Genomic DNA, 25,717 nt, shown 5'->3' with positions numbered 1-25,717 from the left:
CACTGGTAAGTGAGGCGTGAATTATTTATCAGCTCTCTCACTTGGATAGAGAAGGCTCCACTTAATCCTCTCGCAGCAAAATTCAGTCAGCAGTATGTCGGGTAAGAAACGAGGACCGGGGGGTGAAATCAAATCCGCCCCTGGTCTATACTCATTATCAGGCTCTCCTCTTGCTACAGTCGCCTGTAGGGACTCATTAACATGTCTGAAGTGTTCAAGAGCTTTGTCATTCAACAGCGTTTAAAACCGTGTTAATCTACACTGAATTACTTCACCAAGACCTCCTTAAACCCCAAACCAGAGCGTCAAAGTAAGTTTCAAACTAATGAAAGAGAGTGATACAAAGCCATACGGGAATAATGGTGTTAATTCCATCCCTCTTTATCTTAAAGGCAGTAAAACATTGATCATCTGGGTGTTGAAGCTCAAATTGGAGACACTTTTGGACTCCAGTGTTAGAGTTTATGTGCTGTCAGATTGCTAATGTCTTACATCAAGCGTGGGAGGACGTGATAACTTAGGGCCCGTGTATACATGGAACATTTTTCTGGCAGAAAGGAGCTGGCGTTTCATCCAAAAAAAAAACTCCCAAGGACAAGGATATATCGATAAAGTATGACCGCCGTTGTACGATAAGCTAGCATGGATTTGACCTGCAGGGTTCATACACTTTTTCACCAATGATTTTCCATGACTTCTCCATGACCTTTACCTAATTTTCCATGACCAAAAAAATTACTCTTTCTCAGCGGTACCACTGAAACATTTTTATTTTAACATGGTAAGCTGGAAAATAAGGTCTGCATATGAAACATGTTGTGCCTATCTAAAACAAATCAAATAGTAGGCTTACTAGCTCCTACAGACTAAAGCCACTGTAGACTAGAGGGCGTGATTGTAAAAATCTCTCACCAGCAAAATACCTCGTCAGTTAAATGCCATTTTACGTTTCATTACTATACGATACAGTATTTATTATCGTTATAGTATTACTATTTCGGCGATTAGATAAAATATAAATTATATTTGATGCAACTTTGGTTACATTTCCATGACTTTTCCAAAACCTTGGGAAAAATATTGTTTTCCATAACTTTTCCAGGGCCTGGAATTTGCATTTTGAATTTCCATGACTTTTCCAGGTTTTTAATGACCGTAGGAACCCTGGACCTGTTTGTGCTACAATACATACCGTATCTTTGACATTGTTTTTTTTTTACTAATCACCAACTGGAAGTTTCTTGCTCTCACACTTTGTACACAATGTTGTCATTTCCCTGTCTGACAGCCACAGAGCAAGGGATGAAGCAAAAACAAACACCCCAGAAAACAAACACAAGCTTTTGTACAGTGACGTCTCTGTGCTTTTCTGAAAAGTTGAATATTTTCAAGTTGGAGCGCTCGGAGCGGCCACACAAAAAAGCTGGAGCACTTAGGAAAAAGGCGCTTGGCACTGCCCTTTTTCTGTAAAAGGCTGCTTCCACTCGTTCAAATCCATTTAAAATAGACAATGGCGCTCAGAGTAAGGCGCTATGTGGACATGGGCCCTAAATTGTTTATTGTTAACCAGAATCGACAATGTGCTGTGGCACAGATAATTCAAGTACTATTCTAAGTCTTCATTTTAACCTCTTTACAGTGATAACAATGCAGATTGACAATTCGAGTGGTGATAGATTAAGTTGTCAGTCACGCAAAGTGAACTGCATTGACTTCCCTGCAATTGTAATTGAATTTACTGTCATGCATATTGACCCTGTTGTAAGACTTTGGGAAAATGTTCTCCGTACAGAGAATCTTTCTGTACCTGAAATCAAACAGAAATGGCATTTGCTGTCTGACACAGCGCTCAATCACAAAGAATGCTGGAGGATTAGGAATGTTTGATTTGTGATCCTGGTATCAGGCGGAGGACTTTATCCTGTCTTTGGTATTCTGAGACCGGAGATCAAGTCGTGGCATTAATCTATAATCGGGGGGGGGGGCTCAGGTGTTGGGATTTGGGTTCCTTCGCTTAGGCTGAGTTCAAAGAGCGCCGAGTCTGAAAAGTACATCTGTGCATTCTTTCATTCCCCGCCTCCCCCCTTCAAGCCCAGAGACATAATAGGAAGCTGCTTGGAAGCCCCTCAAAGACCTGGAGCTGCTTTGATCTACCCTCAAGGCCACACTCGCATACACACCTTCAAAAACGACTTTCTCTCACATTCTCATACACAAAGCAATGTATGGACATGCAGGCTCATACAGAGGAGGCTAATTTGTTTCGGTGCAACATCAGAGTGCACCTGTAGCAAAAAATCTAAATATCAGAATTCTAAACACACACAATCTGCCACATACCTTTCAGCCGTCCTAAATTGGTACTGGTCTAATGCAAATGGTTCAAAATTGGACCTATGACAGTCCCTGCAGGTGTCAGTCAGAGTGATTGGCTTTAAACTATTTCATGTTCTCAACATACTGCGTGTTACAGCTGGGATGCACTGAAATAGAGCAGCATCATTAAATCCTTGGTGAGTCTTTTTATATGAAACGTTGAAAAAGCTGCAGATGAGGATTTGTCAGGAGGAAGAATAAAGCTAAAAATGTATTCGGATATGATGTGAAGATTCTATGGCTAAGCCAATTATAACACCATATGGTTGTCTCATATTGACCTGAAATGAAGCTTCTAGTTTAATTATAATCTGCACTTTAAAGCTGCATAAATCTCTCACCTGGTGTAGACGCCGTTCTTCCGGCAGAAAGAGTTCTTCACAGACAGCCTTCGGTTGTTGAGTTCCAGAGCGGGGAAACGGCCTTCGTCCAGACTGACCATGTCTCCGTGGGTCAGAGCGTTACAGTTGGAGTTGTTTCCTGGACACACGTACAGAGACACTGTGTGACCACAGGCCAGATGGACATGCAGGTTAGTGCCCGGGAGGATGGAGGGGGCTGATCAATGACTTGTGGATAAGTGAGTGAACAACATTAGGAGTTAGGAAGGATGGAACATAGACGGATGATTAAATGTAACTGTTGCTAAATGGGAATATGGACCAACTAAAGGAAAGTAATGAATGAGTAAATCATAGAGATGTTTGAAGTCTTAGAGGGAAGTTGTTATGAGGGAATTATATGTCATGTCTTTCAAGTCTTAAAATGTGGACCATTAAAAACATTTTCCTTCCAGAGCTGTATATATCATAACTGTAAAGCTGTAAAAATCATAGGTTAAAAAAGGTGTGTCTTTAGAACAACAACAACATTATTGTGCGAGGACATGGTAACCACAAACGCTTTGACTTTATTCGTTTTCAAGTTTAAAGAGATTCAACTATATAACTAATATTTGTGACTTAAAGCAATAGTTTATCACTTTGGGAAATATGCTTATTCTATTTTTCGGTGAGAGTTACACAAAAACAATGAATAATACACAAGGTGTAGCTGGAGCTTAGCATTAAGACTGGAAACAGGGGAACAGCTAGCCTGGGGTGGTAATTAGTGAGTTTGCTGGTTTACAGATTTAGTTACTTTCAAACGGAGCAAGGCTAGCTGCTTTCCCCTGTTTCCAGTCTCTGTTCAATAAGCTAACAGGCCGCTAGCAGTAGCCTTTTATTCAACAGACTGATACAAGAGTGGTGTTAAGCTTCTTATCGAACCCTTAGAATTTCTCAAAATGTGGATTTACTCCTTTCAGTCTGATTTAACTTATTTTTTTTTACCAATGTTACACCTATATTACATTGTTATGAGACCCATATTACACCCATGTAACACCTATAGAACATCATAGTAACACAGTTATTACACCCCTTTTTATATCCATAGTACATATGAATACACACCTATTAAACCCATGTTACAACATTAATACACCCGTTTTACGTCCATATCATACCCATGTTACACTATTAATACACCTATATTACATATTACTGTTATTAGACCCACATTGCACCTATGTACCACAAATGTTACACCCATATTCAACCGCAATTACATTATTAATATTAACACATAAGGTTTAAGTGTTATCTATACTTTTAGTTTTCATAATGGCACGCATTGACAAACAAGGTCACTTTTTAGTGAGGTCAATAATACAAAAATGTGACACAAAACAATAGGTTATTAGTCTAAAGTAATTGATTATTTTTTAATATACCACCGGTGGAAACTATACAGGTTATACAGTATAGTCCACACAAATTGAGGAATGTTTTTAAAGAGTCAATAAAAAATATAATAACGCCATTAAGTCAGGAATACAAATGACATTTGTAAATGCAAACACATAGGAAGACATGTACAAACTCAGAATATGATAAATGAGTGAGCCTCTGTGTAAACACTGTCTGTGGATCACACATGAATAGGTAATAACGCAACTTTTTTGCAACGACTCCCTAGTGTCCCTCGCGATTAATCAAAGCGCCAACTCTAAAGGCTGAGAGTGACAGACTTGCCATGCTGTGCAGTAGATTAATGTTTGGAGGCACTGTTGTTGGCCATGCTACAGGTTTAAAAACACTTTCAGTCATCCTCAGACTTATGAGGGACCGCAGCGAGGCCAGGACCGCAGCGAGGCCAGGACCGCAGCGAGGCCAGGACCTCCGCGGTAGCTCCAGGGCTACTCGAGGTCAATTGATGGTTACATAAACACGGAGAAAAATAAAAACTCTTGGGTAGGTCCAGTGGCCGGGGCCAGATTCCTGCAGGGGAATATGGAGGCTTTGAGAGCGTCTTTGTTAGAGTGAGAAGGAACCTCTTGTTTTCCCTCTGTCAGTCAGAAAGATGGGCAGTGACCCGCTGGGAGCCCCTCCCCTCCCCCCCCATGCCTGGCAGCTAAACAGCTATGGCAGAATTGCTGAGCCGAGGGAAAAACCCGCTGATGTCAGAGCTTCACTGAATGGACCTCTTCTCTCGTTTTTTTATTCTCCCTCGACTCTGTCAATTATCTAAATCATTCAAAAAAAAGTGAACTCTAAGTTTGATGCTCAATTTTTAAAACGGCGAATCATTAAATCCCCTTATTAAGTGAGAAGCTTTAATAAGAACATTTTGAATAATCAGATTCCCGGCCCCTCTTACAGTTTCTAAGTCTAGTTAGAAACTCCGGAAGTATTTGTGTGCACTCACCTGATTCGGACTTCTTGGCGTACTTCTTGCTCTGGCCTCTGATAATGAGGATGAAGACCAGCAGCAGGATGAAGATGAGCCCCACCAAGGCCACCACGACCAGAAACCACCACTCCTCGTAGAAAGGCGCCACTTTTTGGGCTGGACGAAACACATACATTGGAATTCATGCTTGTTAAAAAATAAAGTGGCCTTATTTCTGTGATGCCTGAATGACCTCAGGGAATTCAATGAATAGGTCTGAAAATGTATGTTTCTCCAATTTATGAAGAAATGTATGAAAGCTCACCAGATATCGAAGGAGAAGGTAGACTGGGGGACCCGTACCCGTAGTCGTTCACTCCAATGACCCTGAAGTCGTAACTGACCCCTTGCTTCAGGATATCCATGTTGAATGTGTGTGATGTCACCTCCTTGGGGATGTCCTTGATTAGGATATCCCACAAGCCCTCATCTGTAATGGAGATTACGTTTTGATTTTGTGTGACGAGAAAATTAAACAGGTAAAACATTTAAACAGTGCCAATATGTCTTTGTTAACAGGTTGATTGTTTTGTTTGATACAAGGCTCCGGTCTGGCTGGCTGACAGCTCCCCGGGTAATCCATAATTCCAACAAATGTTACACAATCCATCAATTTCACTGCTCCTGTTAAATGTACAGCAACCAAATCTACATCATAAATAGTGTCGCAGCCATATTTCACACGAAGATCGTTGTTTGCTTTGGAAATCTTGCCAGAGAGGCCCTTTATTACAACATCTCTTTTAGTGAGGGACACAAACATAAACTAGCACGGGAGATCATCTGTCATTGGTCGCTTAACTTTTGCAAAAGTAAGAAAACGGGTCATTTGATTTGAAGATAAAAACAAGTCATCCAGTTATATGATACTGCAGAGAGTTATGGCCCTTGGCACATGGACACAAGAAGACGAGGGGGGGAGGGGGTTGTGAGAGGTTGGTTTACCATCTTCCTACCCTAAATCCTTTATTATAATGATGACGTTTTTATTGCTATTATATTTTGTATTTTGTTGTATTTGTAAAGGTCTTAACATCTGATCTGAGGGGAATGTCTTTTTAATTTGTGATGTGTGCCATTTTGTAAAGCACTCTGAGCTGCATGTGCTGTATGAAAAGTGCTATATAAATAAAGCTTATCATTATTATTATTATTATTAAATATTATAATAACCCTTCTTAATTCTACACTAAGTACCCCCTTCTATTTTCACTCAAAGTGGTGAAACACATCCCCATCAGTGAGTCACCTACCATCCACCACCTCCCTAACCCTGTCCGTGCCTGTCAATCAAAACAGAAACCTGATGCCGATTGTTTCAACTGCAGCGCCATGATCAATAACCCATTAAAACACCAGGGAGACCCTCAGGGGCCGCAGGTGTTGACACTTTACACCACTTTCCTTATTTAAAGTATCAAGGAGGCTAGCATAGGGAAAGGTTTACTGATGCATGACTAAAGTGCTGCTCGTCTGTGTCCTCAGGCGGCTGCAGCACACACCTGAAGGTCTGGCCTCGATCACGTAGCGACTGATGGGAGCACGTCCCGGGTCCCCGCTGGTCCAGTGGATAGTCAGGGCCGAACCGTAGCGAGTGATGAAGGGTTCTCCTGGGGGTCCCGGGGCTCCTGGGAAGGAATAAGAAGGACTTTCAAATTAAGAATTAAAAAATAAAGATCTATTACAAGACAATTTGATCCAAGGAGCTTGTTTTGACCCTCAAGCTTACTTTCAAATTATTTCAATGGTGGGACAATATGGTTATGTAGCATAGGATCATACCATTTGAGATAAATGGGGGTGCTAGATTACTGATTTTTTTACTGTATCATATTATAATACTGTTACTATAAATATAAAAAAAATCATATGCTTTTTTAAAAACTCCTTAGTGTCCATAAGTAAGTCAACATTTCATTTCACTTTCCAAAATGGCAAAAAGATTAAACAGAGAGGTATCTATCTATCTATCTATCTATCTATCTATCTATCTATCTATCTATCTATATATATATATATATATATATATATATATATATACTGTTGGTATATTTCTTTGTATATATATATATATATATATATATACAAAGAAATACACCAACAGGCGATTGGATGATAAGTCAACCAAACAAGACTTGACAAATCAGATGTAAATCCTTAATCCCGGAACAATTTTCATAATCAGATATGGCGGCCTGTACCTTCCCCGGGGCCGGTGGTGATGTTGGCCTCCACCTCAGGCCCGTAGATGAAAGTCTTGGCTCTGATGCGGAAGTTGTAGGTGATGCCGTCGGCCAGGTCTCTGAGCTTCAACCATAGGGGGCCGGTCCCCTTCACATCCACTGTCACTGTCTTACTGACGCCTGGGGGGGAGGGGGAGTGGAGACAGTCGACACAGGCCACTGAGGACTCTAGACAAACAAACCACATTTAGAGCAGGTCTTACACAAGCCAAGCAGGGAGGGGGCTCACAGGTAAACACACAAGCAGACATGACATTAGTAGGGGGAATAATTATATTGATATTATTATATAATCATATTTAGTCAGGTTGTGATGATAACAGAAGATAAAAGGTTGCAAGCTGTTAGGGTCAATGTTGATTAGCTTAAAGCTCAAGTAAAATGCACACTACAAGACTTTTGAACAGGTATCAAAGTAAATTGATCCCAACAAAATCTGCATATTTATTAGATCTTGTCGTGTGCATAAAGCTTTTTTTTTTTTTGTATGGAAATCAGCAGCCATTTAGAGCAGGGAAAAGTGGGAGAACGAGATCTCACCATCTACCGGTGAGCAGGGTTCGTAGACCAGACGGTAGCCCTCGATGATGCCATTAGGGAAGGTGGGCTCGCCCCAGGATACGTTGACGGAGGTGGTGGTCAGCTCACTGAAGTGGATGAAGCTGGGGGCACTGGGAGCTGGAACAATCAGAGAGGTTAAACAATGCATGGGAAGTAGTCAATAGACCAAGCATGCGTAAGGGATTTTGGAGCTCTTCCAGGGACGTATCTGTGGACATATGGCTGTAGAAATGGGTGTGTTTCAGAGAAAACTCAATACAAAGCCCATAAAACTCAAATGTAACCATATGACAAAGGGTCATGGCTCCCATACGATCGCATGAAAATATTATCTGACGGGACTATGAATTCACAATGACAATTTTCAGCCTCCAGGCGCCCTCACAGCTGACTGAGCCTGTGAGACCACTGTGCTCCAAACACTGTTTGCCCTGTTGTCGAGCAGAGGTTGAGACGCTTGCAGTTATACAAAGCCCCTTTGTCTTTGAGAAAGATGGGATAACTATGTCCACAGCGCTTCTCCTTCCTCCCCCTTCATCTGTTTCCTCCTCTCACCACAATGGCTCACGAGGGAAACCAAGAGGCTGTGAACAGGCTCTTTTTCTTTCTTTAAATGCACCACAAATTTGAAGAATTGCTTTTTTATACAGCGATTTAAGAAATATAGAGAGAGAGAGAGATACAGAAAGAAAGATATCAAATATAGATTGATGGTAATGGGCAATTTTTGTGGCGAATGTAGAGAGAAAGCATGCTCAGAGAATTTCCATACTTTTCAGACAAATATGAGATTCAGCAAAAGAGTTCCGAGTGGGTTTGCTGATTATAAACGTATGCTCTGTGTGTGGTTCTGCTAACATAGTTTGGCATGCTGACAGCAACAATTAGCATCATGTTCGCATCAAATACTTTCCTCTTGGTTGACTCATCCGCTTTGAGAAAACACTCTGCGTTCGCCACACCGGCATCAGCAGCACATAAATATGACAAATGAATGAACATCGCTGTACGTGCTCGAATTCATCTGCTTTAGTCATGTCATCCCGTTACCTCGTTTGTCTTCAGCTTGTCTTCTTTTGCTCAGTAACTCTCCATCAGGTGTTCATTCATTAAACGCAGAGAAGTATTTGTTTTACTGGATTGCTTGATTACCGCGGTTCCTGACTCTTGCACTCATTCATAGTGAATTTGCATATTTATTACCTCCAAAGAGGTTATGTTTTCAGGTTGGTTTGTTTGACCTGTTTGTCAGCAGGATTACAGAACATCTACCAGCCAGATATTTATAAAACTTGGTGAAAGAGTGTAGCATAGGCCGGTGAACAACATATTTAATGCTATAGCGCAGGGGTGTCCAAACTACGGCCCGGGGGCCAAATGAGGCCATTTTGAATTGGCCCGCAGCAAATTCTAAAAGTATAATGGAATATGGCCCACACATGAAACTTGTGCTTGTCTTATATTGTACATCTTAAACATATCGAAAAATATATGACATGTGTTAATAAGCCCCATTTTCAAATAAATTCAGTAAATTAAAGTTGAAAATATCTTTTACAACTAATTTTAGTTGATAAAACAAAGCTCAATAACTTATTTGCATAACAAGCTTGAGATATAGACTTCCTATTTCCCCTTATTACAAGCAATCAGAGGCTTCTGTTTTAATGAACGAGCTGAAAACTAAATAAATGAAACACTAAATGAAAGCTGGGATGTATGCGTGTTTTTTTGCTTAAAGCATATTAAACTATCAAGCATTGTTACATACATTTTATTGATTTTGCTAACTTATAACTTTTATACCTCACCTCTAGTGAGTGGCCCAGCCCTTCGTATGTTTTTCTGTATGTGTCCCTCAGTGAAAAAAGATTGGACACCCCTGCTATAGCGGATTCGAAAAATGTAAAACAGCCATGGTGGTGGTCTGCCTTGCTCTCAGATTGCCCTTTTATTCGGTTTCTAGTGGTTTAATGTACCTGCTTGCTGGGTGCGGCCCCTCGTGGGTGCGCTGCGGGGTCCGTCCCCAGCTGCGTTGAAAGGGGCCACACTGATCATATAGGTGGTGTAACCAGTCAGGTTCTTCAGCTTCACTCCCCCCTCCGGCATGAACAGAGTCCGCAGCCGCTCCGTCTCGTTCTTGCGCTGGAACTCCCAAAAGTAAACCTACGTGGAATAGGATTCATGAATAAATATTAATGCAAGTCTACAGACGCTGTTCAGGGAATTCAGCTTCTATAAACCTCCCTCCCATTTCAATCTCCCTTAAGGGAAAGTGGTTTTTATTTGATTCACTGTAAATGTTTTGTTGAACAATTTCATTGAAAGCCCCTCTGGAAAACAGTGCTACCTAAAGTGTAGAAATGTGCATTTAATGGTGATTCACATGAAATAGATGCGGTCTCTTGAGCACTACAAATAAACATTAGAATCTTTATATAAAGATAAAAACTGGGAAGTAGGCTCATAAAATGTGTTGCTACAGGGCCTATTTTAGCACCTGGCAGCGTTTTCAGAAGATGTTAAATAAAAAAAGTGTGACTCCGACCTTGTAGCCCTGGATGTCTCCGTTCTGTGCGTCCACGGGGGGAGGGTCCCACGTCACGTCCAGCTGGGTGGCGGTTGCAGACTGAATGGCCACACTCTGGGGCGGAGCTGTAGGCACTGTTGAAGGCCATCACACACATTACTATACAAGACAAGGACATTTCCTGCATACAAGGGATTGTTTCAGTTTGTGCTATACTCAGTGTATTGACAGGCAGCATAACAGCCAAACAGACTAAGGCCTAGGCTCCACGGGAACGAAAACGGGTTGAATCCGCATATTTCTCATGCGTATAGCCCTTTAAGCTCGACGACGCCGTAACGGAAACGTAGAAACAGACCCTGCAAACGACAACGGGTCCAAAGGTGGATAGATCTGGGAACGGAGCGCTCTGGGGGGTCCAACGGGGCCGTGGGGTCGCCTATACGGTCATCCGTTTCTGATAATGACGACGCAATAGAACCCGCCTCTCCCCGCCTCTGCTGCTCACCCGCGCAAAAGTACACTGCACACTGAATTCAGATTATTTATCTTTATCTCGATATGAACATAAACGCGAGTGAAGTCTAATCTGACAGGACGGAGACACGCAGCTCCTCCTGCTGTGATGCAGCGGGAGCAAAACACACACTTCAAGTCAGATAATCACCCTTAGCTATTTTAATTACCTCTCAAACTACCTAAACTAGTTATAAATATGTTTATTTTCACTGTCGGGTCATCATTACTGGATCAGCTGCTGCATGAGACAGACACTGACGCTGTCAGAAGAGAGGAAAAAGAGACAGGCTCCGTGTATTTTATTATTATATATCATTATATCGTCGTTATTCATTTGTTTTAAAGCTCAATAAATAACAAAGAAGACCTTTGACCGGCACTTTTATAATTTTGTCCGGAAGATTTAAACTTTAACACACGTTGACCGGCGAAAAACTCTGCCCGGATCCCTCGGCCCCCACCGCGGAGAATAAACAGAAGTGCAGCCATGACAACCATTCTTCTTCGCTGCTTTTGTGGAGGAAGTTACAGCTCCACGTACAGGCTCGGCATATGTACTGCAGCTTTTCCAGCGGTTGGATGTAAACGGAGCCGTCTCGTGGAGCTTGACACAATCCGGTGTATATTGCGTGTGGGCGGAAGGTTTTTTGCGTTTGCGTTTGCGTTACTCCGATGCGTTTTGCCGTATGCGTTCCCGTGGAGCCGGGGCTTAAACCTAAGAAGAAGAACCCAGGGTTTACAAAGACAAATTAGTCCTCTTAGCGTGCTTCTTTAGGAGATCACTTCAGGATCAGAATCGTTTACACATACAATACATTTGCTTTGGTATCTGGTGGTGCGAACATAAACAATAAAAAAAAAGAAGAAGTTGCAAAGCAGTTATAGCAGGATAATACAAAAATAAGTATTTTTAAGAAACAATTTAGCATTAAAAAACGATACTAAAGACAAGTATTTACAATACATTTAAATGTAACTATACAAATAACCTTAAAAGCATAACAAAAAAACACTTAGGACAATAAGTATATGGCAAACTACAGTGTATTATATTTGAAAGTGAAGGGCTGTGCAGACATGTGTGCAAACATGTGCACAAAGCAGTCAGAGAGTTGAGCATGAACATGGCTCACATTATTAAGAAAGACAAAAAAGAATGTTGTTCACATGATGTGCATTAATGTAATGCATAATGTTTTTGGGGTGGATAAAAAGCACATAGGTTGTGTGAGTGACGGCTGTATAGAAAAGTCTAATCCACTTGCATTGCGGGTGGTCAAATGACTTTGTGCAGGAGCCTGTGTTGATTGAAATGACAGGAAGCGTACATACCTGCCTCCCCCACAAACACCTCCTGTGGCGTGCTGGTCGGCCCCTCGCCCACAGCGTTGTAAACACTCATGCGTATCTCGTAGCGCTTGTGTTTACTCAGCTCTGCAGTGGAAGTAAACAACAAGGGATTAAAAGTTAGGAATTTATTTAACACGAAACACCATGAATCACCTTTTAGAAAAACTATTTTGAACACATAAGGAACAGCAGGCATATATTTCACAGGAATTGTACCTTGTATAATTACATGTGATAAATACATTGATTGTCGAATCCCTATTTGCTCCTTATTTTGGAAACCCAATATTCCTTCAGCTCATCCAAAATCCCTCAACCTCCTTCCTGGTGCCACAAAACATCTGGTTAAGTCAGTAGTGCAATACTAAGGCTGTAATCCCTCACCAGTGTCCCACTTGTTCTCATAACACCGCTACTGAGAATTGTAAAACACTGATTTTCTGCCACAAATAAATAATTACAAGGGTGCAGGAGCAGTCTGTGGCCATCTGCTTTTTTAGTGCTTCTCCAAATAAACTGACAAACCAAGTGCAAACCAAGGGTGTGTTGGGACTACACGAGCGTGTGTACTCAGTGTCCAAGGATTTCTGTAGACAGAGAGCTTCCGTTTGCTTTAGAGAAGTGTTTGTACCAGTTTGGTGTAAATATAAGCAGCCAAATGTTGTGTTAAATTGCTCGAAACTTCAAACATATGTTGAGATTGTTTTTCTTTGTAACCTAATTACTTTGGGGATTGAATCATTGTTAAAGAGGCCATATTATGAGCACTTTCAGATTCATATTTGAGTTTTGTTGAGTAGTTGGACATGTTTACACGCTTTAATGTTCAAAAAGTGCTTTGTTTTAGCCTTTGCATGCACACAAACCTGTATAACACAAACCAGGAAAGTGAAAAACCACAAAAAGCAAAATAGGGCCTCTTCAGGACATGTGTGTGAGAGCCATAACATCACTTACTGTCCAACTGATGCTGGGTCTGAGTTGAATCACTCAGGTTCTGGATGCTGTAGGGTGCTGCGGTGGAGAGGCAAGAAGGAAAAGTGATCAAAAAAGACGGGTTAAATAAGGGGGAGGAAGTGGAGAGACAATAGGCTTAGTGTCTGATATTCCCCTTGTTAAGAAGCGCTTCCCTTTGATCATAAATAAACCCACAATCACAGTGATCATACCTCCGAGTCAGCCCAGGATTGACTCAAAGGTAAATTATAGGGTAAGTTACACGGAGCAGGAGTAACAGTGCCTGAGTAAACCTAATAATAGCCTGCAGCTGATAGCTGCTGATCACAAGATGAAATGTTCTGCTGTGAGGTGTCAAGACCAGCGGGGATATCTTGGGAAAGTTTTCCTCTGATGGAAATAAATGGTGCTGCTGACACGTGAAGAGAAAAATGACCCGTGAAGGAAACTCATAATGGTGTGTAGTTGTTACCGATGTGAAGGTGGGAAAATAACACTTTTTGTCACAGTGGTGAATAGTTTCTTGATGTGCAGTTTTTGTCCTTGGTTTATTTCTTTGAATTCACAATGTAGCTTTATTAGCATAATAAATGCAACATACCGGCAGTTCTCAATGAAAACGTTTTTGTGTAATGATCCAACTGTGTAGGTGGTAACAAACTGCTATTATTCATGTTCGCTGCAGTAATTCCTCACCGGTGAGATCGCCCCAGGTGGACAAACTGCTGATGGTGTGAGCAGAGTAACTGCGCAGGCGGTCATAAAGCAGCTCACGATATCGAATCCGAAAGCCCAGTAAGATTCCGTTTATCTTCTCCTCAGAGGGGGGCTGGAAATGAAAAGATTGGGGATTTTAAGTCTAATGTAGCAGAACTAAGCCGAACAAATATCTGAGAATATTGCACATGGCATACTTTTTCAGCTTTAATGTGGTCATATAAATTGCTAATTTCACTTTAATAGACATTTTACTTTTGTGTTTTTTCACTGTAATATTCCACTTCTTCATCATGTAATTTGTCTCTTGACTGGCATGCATTAATTGAGGCTTACAGTTATAAAAGAAAATCTCGTCTCAGAGTGATCTCATCCAAAGGTGAGTCACACAGAGAGAAATCCCCGATGGTTGAACATGAGAGAGCGGAGCCGGAGGGCAAAAGCAAAACAAGAACCCTTCTATCCTTATAAACTCTACAAGTGTTCTCCATAAACATCAAATTGGTGCTTGCAGCCTCCTGTTTTCCTCTTTATGAGCTGTTAATTCAGGTGTGAGTGTTGGAGAGGGTGTTTTTAGTTAGACACACACAGAGTACATGGTGTGTGAAGCATCAGGCCCGTAAGTATAGGCCTACTTTGTGTACTGCCATGGTATCTCTTTAGAGGCCACTTTCTTAGGCTTTTTATGGATTTTGCAAACAATGGAACATAACATACCTGCCAGCGGATCAGCACGGACGTCGTTGTGTGCGGTGTCACAGAGAGAATGGAGGGTGCTTCGTCAGGCGCTGAGGCAACAAAAGTGAGATAAATGGGCTAAATTGACCTGCACAAGTTCACAATTCAAGATGCTAAATGTATCCATGTGCAGTGGCATTCATGGAGCATAAACACAACAGCTAGAACAGAACAGGCATTGACAGATGGGTCGAATAACAGGCGTTTGGAAAGGTGACATTTCTTTAGTTGGTTAAAGCACCAGTGGGCAAACGTTTGATGCTGTGCACGTCTCATGGTAACTGCAGATGGTGCACACATGACATCACCTGCTGGGTTTGCCAGTGGTGTCTGAATCACAACAATAGGCTGATTCATGGAGACATTAAACTCCTTTCACACATACAGAAGAGTGAAATGGTAATATTGTGCCTATAAACACCTCAATTAAGTTCATGTGCGAACATTAAAGGTGAAATAGTTCCATATTTCACAGTACAGAAACGTAATCTTTTTAAAAAAGCGTTTGATATTATGTGTTAGCTAATTGGCTGTTATGTGCAAGATTGTTTTTTCGGCAAAGTCTTGTCAATACTGTTAGGTTGCCAGGTAACCATTGCGGAGTGAATGCACATGCTATGGAATAGTTGCAGAAACGCCCAAAAGAACCACAACATGTTGTTTTTACACTTGAATAGATTCAAAACAGGAGACATATTCGAGCTTATAGGTGGGTTTTATAACCTTACTTCCAGTCTTTATGCAATGCTTAGCTAATTGGTAGCTAGCTGTAGCCTACTGTTTAACAAACAGACATGAAAGTGCTGCCAAAGCTTTAGATCTAACTCTTGGAAAAAAGGAGAGTGGTGAGTGTGGATTTCAAACTAGTCAAGGTAAATGTTGAGCCTGGGTTATGTGTAACAGCTAGGCTAGTTACCAGGCATATTGGAAGAAAATGTCATTTTTTTTAAATGTTAGATTTCTACTTAAAATCCTGTGGAGCAACCATAAGCAAAGAAAGTGAGTCTTATTAGCTTGATTGAGTAGCAGCGAAAGGTGGGGCTTAGCACAGGCTTAATTCACTCATCAGATATTAAAGTTGATGTCACTCTTACCGTCCTGTAGTGTCGTGATTGCTTCACTTTCCTCGCTGTACTCACTGTCCCCTATGTCATTGGTGGCTTTTACTCTGAACTGGTAGGACGTGAAGGGCTTCAGCCTTAGGGATGGAAGCACAGGAAAGCCCATCAATCTTGATGATAAACTACGACACTGGATCTTTAACCTTTCAGCTACAGATATCAAAAAGACAAATGTAGTCTCACTGTGGGAGCTAAAAGCTTTTCAAGCTAACTAGGAAGAAAGTCGGCCAAACTGAGAGACCTCTCTGCTGAATGCTGCATTTTCTAAATTCCTAATGTCCTAAACTTGTTTGGCTAGTTCATACCATTGTTTATGTTCCTAATCAGACTCTAATACCCTGGAAACATTATTCCGTATAAGCATATTGTTGAAATGCCAAGTATAGTGCAGCTGAGGGAATACTTAAGTGAGTGTAGCAGTAGGGACTAGACTTATACTCTACATCTAAAGAGAACAAATATAAAAACATCTCTTGTAATAAAGAGGATTAGATGTTGTAAATAAAACTCCAGAAAGCTAAAATAACTTTCTACCTTGATACTATGTAGGAGGAGGCCTCATGGTTGACGGAGGCAGAGTGGACGGTCCAGTTGCTCTCAGGAAGCTCTCTTTGCTGCACGGTGTAGTAACGCACAGGGGACAGGCCGTCGCTGCCCGGCTCCCAGGACAGGAGGACGTGACGGGCCTGGACGTCTTTCTGAGGAACCATGGGGCGGCTGGTGGGCTGGGGACGAGCTGAATGTGGACACACGGACAAAAGGTGTTAAAAAGGGAAGGAGAAAAAAATGGGCCCAACACATAGTAACTTATGTTGGAGGAACTGTGGGACTCATATTTCTTGGTTATGCCCTAAATTACATATATTTTGGAAAGAGATATTTGACGCTCTTAAAGAAGTATTCCAACATAATATTGCTGAAATATATATTGTACTGTATTATTATAACTGAAAATGTGAATGTGACTGAAAGATATATTGTATTGTATTATTGTCTGAAACGAAAAAAAGAAAGGAGACATTGGCAACAGAGGAGGGTGGACAAGAGAAATACACATTTAAGAATAGAGTGGGAGCAAAGGATTGAAATCATCAAGACAGGATGGAGAAATGATATCAAAGTTAAATACACTTTCTGCTTGTTCACATTTGCATGGGCCATGTTGCACAAACAAGGGAGATTCAGATGAATGAAAAGTAGCCGAGGAATAAAGTTGCAGAGTAAACAATCCACAGCATGCCTTGAGGGAAGCAGATGGACTGATTCGTTCTCAGAACTGCATCAGAGCGCTTCCGATAAACACCCACGGGGCGAGAAACGCTCTGAAAACACATCTGCTGACTGGACTGTTAACTGGGAATGAACTGAGTGCAAAGCATGCTTCTTACAGCTCTCTGCTAGCTGTGCCATTACTCAGATCACACACCTGTGTCTGCTTCAAGAATTATGCAAACAACTGTTACCTTGCTTGTTACTGTTACACCTCAAAATACCACTAAACTTTTAAAACGCCATAACAGATAATAATGTTATTTTATGTGCTCTTCTGGATAGACTGGTGCAGGAATAAGTCCTAAAACCAAGAAATCAGTTATTATTGAATTACTTTCAGTTTCCCTGTGTTTAAGTCAACGTTTATTTGAACATGTTTTAGGTTATGTATTATGAACACAAGATTAACATATTTTCATGTTTCAGCTGTCATTCGGTTGCGAGCTTTTTGTCTAGGGACAACTATCGGGTCAGCATACAAAATACATCATCGCTGCAGCACTGTATTACTGTTGTTAATCATCTGCTATGAATCCAGCAGTCTAACATGGTTACCTCTCTTCTCCGTGGTGACCACCAGCGCCTCAGCAGCGTCGCCCCAGCCCTTCCTCGTCTGCGCTTTGATGCGGAACACGTAGACGGACTCTGGCTTGAGGCTGGTCACAGTGTACTGGCGAGCACTGGGGATCAGCACGTCCACTGTGGGTGTGTTGCTGTTGGAGGAGTTGAGGTGGTATGTGATCTGGTAGGCTGGGGGAAGATGGAGAAGAACAAATCTTATTAAGGTGTCAAACTGAGCTCTGTTTGAGGGTAAAACTAAGATGAAACACGTTTTATTTGTTGCTTCTGTTGGTAATAGCCAACTGTGCAACAAGCAGATTTGTCTCTTCTGAAACGACTCTATTAGCATCTGCTTCTGCATGCTACTGTGTGGGAATGACATACTGTATAGTTTAAAATAAATTATCCGACAGATGACTCAATCGCTCACAGGGAAATCCCTTATTAGCTTAGAAGAGATCACAACTCCCTTTAGAGCCAGGAAATCATAAGATTTGATATTAAACACCGCCAAAGTATGTTGAAAGTCAACATCAGTGGGCCTTACACTCCATTAAAAAAATATATTTCTGGATTATATGCTAGATTTTAGGGTAAAATGTCAAAGAATAATGGTGGTAAGAGAAAATAACTACTTTTGTATGTTACTAACCAAGTATTATGCCATTGGGCTGCGAGGGAGACTGCCAAATAAGCCTGACAGAGGTGGTCCGCACTTCAGGGAATAGGATACCCACGGGAGGTCCTGGCACTGCAGGAAATAAACAGACAAAACACTGAATACAACTCGGACTTTGCTTACGTTTTATTTACACTTATTTGTTCACCAAAGATCCTATCAAGCTGAAGATAAATCGTCCTAATGTTAAATGAAAGGTTAATACAAATTGTAAATGTCAATAGCATAAAAGCACATGTTCTACTTGGACTATGCCAAATAACATAGTTTACAATTTTCTTTGATGTGATACTATTGCTATAGTTACATTTGTGTTCGTAAAAATGCTATTGAACTTTAATGCTTAACGTTGTCCCTACCATCATCCAAAGTCCTCTCCAGGATAGGTGGAGAACTGGGCCGTCCATCTCCAATCCGCGTGAAGGCCAGAACCTGGATCTCATACAGAACGTATTTCCCAAGACCGGTGAGCTGAATGCTGTGGGTGGCGTTCCCCTCCACCATCCAGAAGTGGACCGCACTGTCAGAGTCTTTCTCTTTGAACACCACCTGATCCAGGGACGAAAAAGGCGAGAGATGTTGGGGAAAAGGGATTTGGAAATAAAGAAATTGCCTCACACAGTGTCACCCTGCTGCTCTGTATACTGACTAACAAGAGTTGTTTTTTCTTACGGGACAATTAGACGGTTTTTGACTGCTCAGTACAAGAAGCACAAACAGACCTTGTAGCCAAGAATGAGTCCATTTCTGTCTGGCTCGGGAACTTCAAACCAGCGCACCAGGATGCTGCTGGAGGTGGTGGCGAAGGCAGAAACGTTGGTGGGTCCACAGGAGGGGACTGGAACACAAAGAGAGCGGGAGCCAGAAACATTATGCCTCAATAATCCATTGTTTGCCATTTCTTCTGAAAAATGAATTTGTCTTGCTCCCTGTGTGCATGTGTATTTACGGTGTGGATGTACTTTGACTGATCTGATATGGTTATGGCCTGTGTGCTTGTGTTTGCACAAAGCCTCTGATATCCTGGTATACCCTGCAGGCCTGCTGTACAAAAAGAAAGACTGCAAGAATAGGCCTTTTCTCTTCCTTGGCACTTATCTCTGGACATAATGCGCTGATTCCTAAGAATCTGCTGAAGTGAGTGGAAAAAGGGAGCACAGGAATTCCACATTTGAGTCCATGTGTTCTCAATTTCCTCAGACTCCTTCCATTCCTCACTGCCCGACGTCTGCTGAGCGATATGAAAGCAGAAGCATGGAGGGAAAATTGCTCGGCTGCTTTAAAGAACATTATAGTGCCTGCTCATACAATCATTTCACATATGGCAGTGTAAACTGTTTGTTCCTTTTAATATGACTAATCATGCAGATTTTCCACACAGATGTTGCAAAAATAACATTAGTATTAGAAAAGTAACCAGGGGCTTTAATTCATGGACAAATCTATGAAAATATGGTCATGGTTCTTAAATAGGAATGTGTTGTCTTGCTTGTGTTATAAATCCTCATTTAATTGTAGTTTCTTGACACAACCTGACACTTTGCAGCACAAACAAAAGTGCTTCTGAGTAATTAAGCGAGCCATGCTTTGGTGTTTTTGTAATGCTAATGATGCATATTTCTTCCCTCTAGGATCATTGATCATTTGACACTCATATATTTCTCTCTGAGGATGACGGATGACTCACCAGACTCCCTCGTCCTGCCTCTGACGGGCTGGCTCCAGGGTCCCGTCCCGATGCCGTTGACGGCCTGGACCCTGACCTCGTACTCCGTCCACTCCTCCAGGTCCTCGATGGTGAACTCTCTCTCCAGGCGGTCTGCGATGATGTGGATCAGCGCCCGGCCCTGTGAGCCCGCGCGGGAGTACTGGACCCTGGAGCCCACCTGCTCTGCGTTCCCGTTGTACTCCCATTCAGGCAAAGGCTAAGCATGAACATTGAGAGAGTAAGGGATAGGGAAAAGGGGTCAAAATAAGCTTAAACTGCGACTTCTTTTATAGTTGGCTTTTATACTGCACAATTAATCAAATTATTCTCCAAATCACAGAGGACTAGTGCAATATCTAAATTATCATTTTTGTTATAGGCCAACAAATAAAAGGTTTAATGAGGTATTCTGGAACTACAGTGAATGAGTATACTACAGACTTATTAAGAAAATATTGTTTGGTGTTGGCCCTTTATAACAAATAAAACACACCATGATCATTTTATTGGATTTTTATTACGGTAATATGAATATTTATTTAAAAAAGAATCCTTCCCTCTTATATCTGTCAAAATAATCGTAACTTGTTGTTTTTTCAAAATGGTGCTATACTATAGTGAGACATCATGATTCCCTAATGTGATGAATATTCACGAGATGCACACAGGAAGCTGAGTCCTACTCACCATCCATCGCAACCAGAGGCTGGTCTCGCTGGCGGTGCGCAGGGTGACGTTGGCGGGGGCCATGTCAGGGGGGGCAGGGAGAGTCTGGATCTTCCTGGAGGGCTGGCTGGGGAGACTGGTGCCGACAATGTTCACCTGGCGCATACGGAACCTGAAAACACATCGTAATGCTGCTTTCATCTGAACTGAAATCAGTTTCGAAAACTTGGAATGAATTCCTGGGGTTTTTGTAACTCTTGCAGTGTGCATCCTCTTACATGAGGCTTATTGCATTTGAACTGAGATCAGAGCACCGGCTATGCATACAGCATGAACATGAGCAGCAGGCTTGTTTGTTACAGCCTGTATATGCAACAAAAACAACATTTTGCTGTCTAACTCTATACAAATGTAAACTGGCAGCACTGATGTTAGAATGATGATAGCTGTTGTAGGTCTTCAGGGATTGGTGAAATGTGCATTTGTTATATTGAATGTGATGGAGGAAAACAAGCAGAAGACTGAAACAAGATAAAGATCACGCGCATACTTTTAAAAAATGATTTTGAAACCACACTGTCCATAACAAGCTTGTATCCAAATCAAAAGGAATGGAGAATGAGATAAGGCTCCTGGGATGAGCTGAATTTAGCCGAGATACTGAAACACACATACACCTTATCTGTTGTTTGTCACAATCTGCACACGCTTAATTAGCATGTTATCTAGCATTAGCTCATTCTTGGAAATTCATGAGCTTGTTCATCCCGTATGAGACTATCCTGTTACTATAACAATGCACTGCAAACAAAAGATAGTCTTGTGACAGCCCATTCAAATGTGATGCATTTGAGGCCTTTGGGTACTTGTTTGTTTGCTGCTATGTATAATTAATTTGAGTATTTATTTGCAGGATTCCAGTCCAGGATCAATTGATTACATTTGAATATCTAGGCTAAGTCCGGGCCCATTTGAAGGTTTTGTGTTCGCCAATATTGGTTATTTTCGGATGCTCATTACAGATAACAACATGAAGAGTAAAGCAGACAGTTCACAGTACCTGTAGAAGGTGTAAGGGTTGAGACCAGGCACCTCCAAGGAGCGAGCCTCAGGTTCATTGGACACTTTGTGGACCATCACCCAGTCCTCATTCTCCCCCACCACAGAAACCTGGGAGCAAGACAAATGAGATCTTTAGTCTTCAGCATAAAGAAGATGACTTTAAAAAAAGGCAGCAAAACATGACAACGGAAATGTGAACTTCAGCTCTGGATTAAATGTGGTTCACCTGGGCCTCCATCTGCCAACGGGAAATGGAGGTTTTGCCATCATAACCCGGTTTGAACTGCAGGGTGACGGAGCGTGGGCCGATGTTGGAGATTGCCACATTGGTAGGAGGACCCGGAAGCTCTGTGAAGAGAGAAGAGTCAGTGTTGAACTTACAAAAGACAGAAGAAGAATGAGTTATGGAGCAATGCACTGACAATGCTCTGGGACTATTTTGTGTGGCGGCCTCTTCCACAGGCTGCTTTTGGGTTGTAGACTTTGATTAGGAACATCTATCTCCCACAGCATCCCCTTGTGGCCGTACAGATACTGCACATAGATTAACTTCTCAGCCGCCTCATTTATTCCTCTCCCTTGTGCTACCAACTTCAGCTAAAACAGCAAAAGTAGATTAGATTAGGAAAAGATGCTTACACGCAGTACACAGGCGGAGACAATGCCATGAATGCCAATTACACTGCAGTTATCTGGAGATACGATTCAATCTGATATCACACTGTTTACACTTGAGCTGAGTAAACCATAAGAATGGATTATTCCCTGGAAATCCAAGAGGGGAATCTGAAAACGCTGAATATGTAGAACAGCAGGACGCCTTTTCAGTGTATATGAATATCATTGTTTGTATGAATGTTTTTTGCGAGTGTGTATTGGGAGGCTGTTTGAGAATGTGCCTGTGCATTAAACAACTTATTCCTCCCTTTTATGCTTCCCTCAAGACAAGCATTAAACCTACTATAACATATGCCCATTCCAAAGCACGATATAGTTTAAATAAATCCTAGTTAAAAGATATTAACGCCAACTGCCTATTGGAGCGTGGACAGTGGCGTAATATTAAAATACATGCAATCACTCCCAAGGGAGCACTGTCTTCCAAGATTGCTTAAATGCGGGTTGTATTCAACATGAATGGAATGCAGATTACACGGGCCATAGTTAAATTAGCACTTTTAAATCATTTGCATGACTGATAACTGAGGTGTCTTTTAGCCGCATCGTTATGGTACAGTTGCCGGCACATAGGTGTTTTCTTTACACATATACAATGAGAGTAATCACCATTTTGGGGACTATAACGGCTGCTGTGAAGCCTGCTCTCCATTTAACAGCCTGTTTTCTCACAGGTTTCACAGATGCTCTGAATGTTGCTCCAGTAATTGATGTGGGCATTGTGTTTTCTATAACACAATTTCGCAAATATGAAATCATTAAAGACCATAATTGCCCTTAATGCTCTCGTGGGAGCTGTTATTTCGCAGATGTGGCGCGGCTATTTGTATTGGTGACTCTCTCCGGCTCGGTCCCGGCTGAGGTGACCCGGGTCAGATTTCATTGTGTCTGGCGCCAGACAACAGAGAGAGTGTTCACCAGATTGATGGTGAAGCAGTAAATATGCAGGAAGGGGAGTTTTAATAAAAGGTTCCCTGCTATTGAGATATTAACCCGGAGTGAACACTTTTAACAGAAGGGCGCATTATAAATAAAAATAAGGCTTCAGGAGGCAGGGAGGCTCAAATAAAACATGCCGTTGAGGGGAATGTAGGAAATTGTTTTTGGAGCTTGACTTTATAGGAACTAAAACGAAGGATGTTTTGGTCTTAATTACTTAGATTTTCATAATTATCTCTTTAATCAGTCTATCAAGCCTCTCAGACACCCCTTTCAGTAATGGTCTGTTTGTATGCACAATTTAAAAGGCAGAAAACCCCCTGGGGTCCTTCAATGCCTCCACCTAACTACTGTTAAAATGTGACAGTATTATATACTGGGGTACAGTCCCTAGTAGACCACTCGGTACACACAATACTGACTGTAACACCACTGTTGTGCAGTCACACTGTTCATGTGCAATATATACATTTACTTTTTTTATTGTTAAAACTGGGTGCTAGTTCACTTACTTTTATAATGCTGCTTCTTATTTGGACCATTGTAGTGTACTAATGTGATTTGTATTACACGTGTGTTTGCCTTATTATTTGTAAGCCCACATTAAGCTTACTTGGCTGTTGTAATTTTCCTTGCTGTGGGACGGATAAAGGATATCTGATGACACACAATTAATCAAATTATATGCTTATAAAATAGTAATGGCAAAATAATAAAAAAGATTTAAACCACAACAACAGAAGGAAGTAAGTGGCCTATCCAGACAGAATAGTTGGGACATTTCTAGAAAGAAATGTTATTTCTGTGACCACACAACTGAAACTTAGCCCAATATCTCACAACATGGGCAAATATTGGTGTGGCTAGACATCCAGAGCTAAGTGAGAAAATATGTTTTGTTGTTTTGTTTTGTGTACTGATCCTTTGGTGTGAGTACTGTTTGGTTCCTGACCTGGTGGGACCCCGGAGGAGATGGTGGAGGAGGACAGCTGGCCTTGGCCTTTGGAGGTCATCCCTGCCACTTCTATGGTGTAGGTGGTGAGAGCAGTGAGTCCAGTGACCCTGTACTCTAAGGTGACATTGGGCAGGTAGTGGGTAACTCTGGTGTTGGTGCGGTTGAACTCCTCCCACGAAATGCGGTAACCTGTAGAGCGACAGAGATTGGTTTACAGAAACAGACAGAGAGTCCTCTTGGGGAAAATTCGACATCAGTTTTACTACAATAGCAACTCTCGGCGAGCATGCCACGAGGCAAGCTAACAGAAATATTAAATTAACTTCATCAAAAATTGAATATAGCAAATTAAATCAGCCCGTGATTATATCTCCCTGCACACACACACACATACACACACACACACTCCCCCCGCCCACTCCCGTGCTTACTGTACCCTCTCAAAGTTAATACAATTTGCTTCTTGGCCAGCAGCTCTTTTCATGTGATTGCATAAGGCATTAGGCAGCATTTCATGCCAAATCAATAATTTCACATGGCATGTCAGTGCTTGTCTCCTGCTGTGTGCGGCACTTTAAAATGTGTTGGAAAAACGCTTCAAGATATTCTGCTGGATTTCGACCTCGGTAAACACTTAAATATTAATGTCAGTGTAAGCCATTTGTTCTTCACTTAGATTTTGCAGTGTAGAAGTAACAGTTGCCTACTAGAAATATATTTAATTAAGGCACGCATATCCATGGACTAGTGAGACAAAAAATGTATTTATAGAGGTCTTAATATGCTTTTTGGGGTTTTCCCTTTCCTGAAGTGTGTTATATAGGATTTAGTGCATATGCGAAGGCTAAAATCCCAAAGTTCCCTCAAGAGGTAGTTTCTCTCCCACAGAATGTACTTGCAAAGCTCAGGGGAGATGAGAAAATGTATTTGTGTGCAATGTAATGTTTTATGTAGGAAGTTGTATCATTTTCTGACAAGTGTTGTTCAACTGATGTAATGGGATATTGGCTGTTGTGTAAGCTCATGCAGCTTAGGCAGCAGAATGAAAAAAAGAAGTAAAATAAAACAAGAACATTTCATTGAGCTGACTGCAGAAATCCATCCTTGTACCAGTGTCATGTTGAGGTGAGCTGGATATACCTGTGAGGACTCCATTCTTCTCGCCGGGCTCGCTCCAGCTGACTTTGAGCGAGGTGTCCAGGATCTCAGTGAAGCTCAGGTGACCCACAGCACCGGGCGCTGAGCGGGGACAAATAATAAACATGAGCAGGGCCAATGGGTAAACAAGACACTCTGGAACTGTGGGCATATCA

The 25,717-nt window shown here is 41.6% G+C and overlaps 1 protein-coding gene across 5 annotated transcripts in view; it reads right to left on the bottom strand.

The window, feature by feature from the left end:
- The window catches only part of sdk2b (sidekick cell adhesion molecule 2b), a 261,907-nt gene that overhangs the window by 12,412 nt on the left and 223,778 nt on the right, over positions 1-25,717 (bottom strand). For 3 of the 5 annotated variants that reach the window (XM_034119923.1, XM_034119925.1, XM_034119927.1), the window contains 24 exons: positions 25,545-25,643; positions 24,402-24,593; positions 22,059-22,180; positions 21,831-21,940; positions 20,792-20,942; positions 20,084-20,321; positions 19,119-19,234; positions 18,756-18,945; positions 18,370-18,468; positions 17,712-17,906; positions 16,419-16,620; positions 15,858-15,961; positions 14,743-14,813; positions 14,005-14,137; positions 13,309-13,365; positions 12,334-12,435; positions 10,501-10,616; positions 9,932-10,118; positions 7,932-8,069; positions 7,350-7,559; positions 6,651-6,776; positions 5,414-5,578; positions 5,125-5,265; positions 2,718-2,877 (listed from right to left, as the gene is read on the bottom strand). In XM_034119923.1, the coding sequence (XP_033975814.1) occupies positions 2,718-2,877; positions 5,125-5,265; positions 5,414-5,578; positions 6,651-6,776; positions 7,350-7,559; positions 7,932-8,069; positions 9,932-10,118; positions 10,501-10,616; positions 12,334-12,435; positions 13,309-13,365; positions 14,005-14,137; positions 14,743-14,813; positions 15,858-15,961; positions 16,419-16,620; positions 17,712-17,906; positions 18,370-18,468; positions 18,756-18,945; positions 19,119-19,234; positions 20,084-20,321; positions 20,792-20,942; positions 21,831-21,940; positions 22,059-22,180; positions 24,402-24,593; positions 25,545-25,643 (3,424 nt within the window). The remainder of the gene's footprint in view (positions 1-2,717; positions 2,878-5,124; positions 5,266-5,413; positions 5,579-6,650; positions 6,777-7,349; positions 7,560-7,931; positions 8,070-9,931; positions 10,119-10,500; positions 10,617-12,333; positions 12,436-13,308; positions 13,366-14,004; positions 14,138-14,742; positions 14,814-15,857; positions 15,962-16,418; positions 16,621-17,711; positions 17,907-18,369; positions 18,469-18,755; positions 18,946-19,118; positions 19,235-20,083; positions 20,322-20,791; positions 20,943-21,830; positions 21,941-22,058; positions 22,181-24,401; positions 24,594-25,544; positions 25,644-25,717) is intronic. The other 2 variants (XM_034119924.1, XM_034119926.1) reach the window with 1 other exon arrangement.

Source organism: Trematomus bernacchii, unplaced genomic scaffold (assembly GCF_902827165.1).
Source record: "Trematomus bernacchii unplaced genomic scaffold, fTreBer1.1, whole genome shotgun sequence".
In the NCBI taxonomy this organism is placed as follows: Eukaryota; Metazoa; Chordata; class Actinopteri; order Perciformes; family Nototheniidae; genus Trematomus; species Trematomus bernacchii.
This window is presented reverse-complemented; position numbering and strand designations above follow the sequence as displayed.